At 34.2% G+C, this 2692-nt stretch overlaps 1 protein-coding gene across 1 annotated transcript; it reads left to right on the top strand.

Moving 5' to 3' along the window:
• The first annotated feature begins 1161 nt into the window (after positions 1–1161).
• On the top strand, positions 1162–2326 carry LOC122011631 (nucleobase-ascorbate transporter 12-like). Its single transcript, XM_042568010.1, has 3 exons — positions 1162–1326; positions 1436–1722; positions 1964–2326. The coding sequence occupies exons 1-3, from the start codon at positions 1266–1268 to the stop codon at positions 2183–2185; spliced, it is 570 nt and encodes a 189-aa protein (XP_042423944.1). The 5' UTR covers positions 1162–1265; the 3' UTR covers positions 2186–2326.
• The last annotated feature ends 366 nt before the right edge of the window (positions 2327–2692 follow it).

The following is a 2692-nucleotide window of genomic DNA, read 5'->3' as shown; positions in this document are numbered from 1 at the left end:
CTTGGAATGGTGGTTTTTTTTGGTGGAATCATAGTTAATGCCAATTTTTTTGATGCAGTGCATAGTTACCAGATCGACCTTGAGCAGTTGACCCCAAAGAAAAGTTGTCACTGAAGTTTAAAAACTTGTGAAAATTTTTAGTGAATGATGATGTTTTGTGAATGATGATGTTTTGGAAAAATTGTCACTTAGGTGAAAGGATGTTTTCTGGATTAATATGCAAGTACAAAGCACTGTATTATATGTTATTCTGTAAAGTTCTGTCAGTGTAAATTATCTAGTTTCTTTATCTAGCTTTTGTTCCACTATTGGGTTTGTTTTTCTAATAATTACTCGTGCAGCAAAATACTGAGCAAGAAGCTGTAGATCTTATAATCAGGTAAAGTAGAAAAAGTTAACTACTTCATTATGCTTTCATCTTAGTATTTGTATATTTGATTTGTCTTCTTTGAACCAGCTTCAAGTACACAAGCCAGATCCTCTAGATAGCTGTTAAAAATAAGGTATTATTTGGTTTGTCAGTGATCTTAATATTTGGTAATATTTGGTCTTTGATGCTCACGACAGAGTTCCAACGCTGCATGATTACCTTGTTCAAGCAGATTGCTCGCTGCCTCAGTAGCTCGCATTTTCAGGTTTGTTTCATCATTGATATTCCTTCTTTTTAGTGTTCTATATTAAAAGGAAATCCTAACTGTCGATGAGATTGTTATCCTCTTGCTTGAACATGAACCAAAGTATATAAATTTGACCTTTTGATCTGAAAGTATAAAAGAAAGTTAATTGGATACTAGTTTTTTATTTTTTTTTGCAGTTGCATTTGTTGTATTTTCATATGTTTCTCAGTGAACTTCTAAACAATTCTTTTTTCATTAATTTATTAAGGCTTATTATAAGTTTCAGTTTGATGGTGCAAATTGTTTTCTTTTGTAATCCATCTGTTTCTTCTTTGGTTTAGGAAAGTTGAAGTGAATCCCTTGATAGCTGTTTCATAGGTTTGTTCCATTATTTTCCAGTACGTACTGGAATCACTATCAATAGCCCTCAAGGACTGTTTACAACCTTGCAATCAAATTAATTGGACTTATAATCTAATGTATGGTCATCTGGAGCATGAATATTGGAGGATTCATGAATGACTCTTCGGATGATGAATGTATGTCATTTAATATTGGTTCATCTCTAGTGTCTTGGCTGCACTTTGGGGCACAGGAGTCGCTTCAACCACTCTCACTGAGAATATTCACACTATTGCTACAACTAAAATGGGTAGTCGGAGAGCTATTGAGCTCGGTGCTGTCATTCTCATTCTGTTATCTTTTGTTGGTAAGCACCAATGCTATTTCTCCTCGCTATACATCAAAAGAAAGAATTCTTGTTACTTTTTTTTTCTTCCTGTTATCTAGCAATTGTTGCCATCCCAATTTTTGATCAGGGAAAATAGGAGGATTTATAGCTTCTATCCCAGATGTCATGGTGGCTGGTCTTCTTTGCTGTATGTGGGCCATGATTGCTGCTCTGGGCTTGTCAAACCTGCGATACAGCGAGACTGGAAGCTCCAGGAATAATATCATAATTGGCCTCTCATTGTTTCTCTCATTATCAGTACCTGCCTACTTCCAGCAATATGGACTTATTCCATCTTCAAATTCATCCGTTCCAAGTTACTTCCAACCATATGCTGTTGCATCTCATGGACCTATTCATACAAGTTCTCGAGGGGTATGTCTTCTTCTTCTCCTACAATGTTTGTGCTGATTATTACCCATGTGACCTTATATTAGTGTTTAGACTTGAAATATCAAGTTAGCACTTAGAAGTTACGTGGGGTATGATGCCCACATAATTATACTCTTGAATATATTCCCTTTGACAAATCAGTGATAGATAATCTAGTTCATAGGATCTTTCTGGAGTTTGAAGTTAGAATAGATCTGATTACTGATATGTGTGACAATTTCAGGTGAACTATGTTCTGAATACTTTGTTTTCATTTCACATGGTGATTGCATTTATTGTTGCATTTATTCTTGACAACACTGTTCCTGGGAGCCGTCAAGAACATGGAGTATATGTTTGGTCTGAACCAGAGGCAGCAAAAAGGGAACCAGCCATTACCAAAGACTACGGCTTGCCTTTCAGAATCGGACGTATGTTCACATGGGTGAAATGGGTTGGCTTATAGCACATTGCGGACGGAAAAGATCCATTACCAAATTGACAGTTTTAACTTCATTCTTCCTTCTGCCACTACTAGTCTACTATTGGATCTTGTTCTAGGTTTAGCGATTTCACGAGTGAATTTTAAAACAGCGGTTAGTCAATGATGAGGTTTTGTAAAACTTGTGTGTTTGAAAAATTATTGTCATGAAGTTAAGGATAACTTGTATGATACAAATTTAATTTGTGGATCAATATGTATACATTTGTTTGTATAATATAAAGTTTTATTTATTTGTTAAATAGTCTTATTATAAAAATGATTGTGGTTGTGGATATTCAATTATATGTAAATTTTGAGTATTTTTTATAATTTTTGCTATTTAATTAAGAAAAACACAATTTTTTATAAATTTAAAAAGACAACGTTTTTAAGTAATAAAAGACAACGCTTAAAAAACAATGTCTTTGAGACCAACCACAACGCTTTTAAAGCGTTGTCTTTGATATGTGCATTTTTACAACAGCATCT

The sequence above is a fragment of the Zingiber officinale genome, chromosome 8A (assembly GCF_018446385.1).
Source record: "Zingiber officinale cultivar Zhangliang chromosome 8A, Zo_v1.1, whole genome shotgun sequence".
NCBI lineage: Eukaryota > Viridiplantae > Streptophyta > Magnoliopsida > Zingiberales > Zingiberaceae > Zingiber > Zingiber officinale.
Note: the sequence above shows the minus strand (reverse complement) of the source record. Positions and strands in the feature narration are given on the sequence as shown.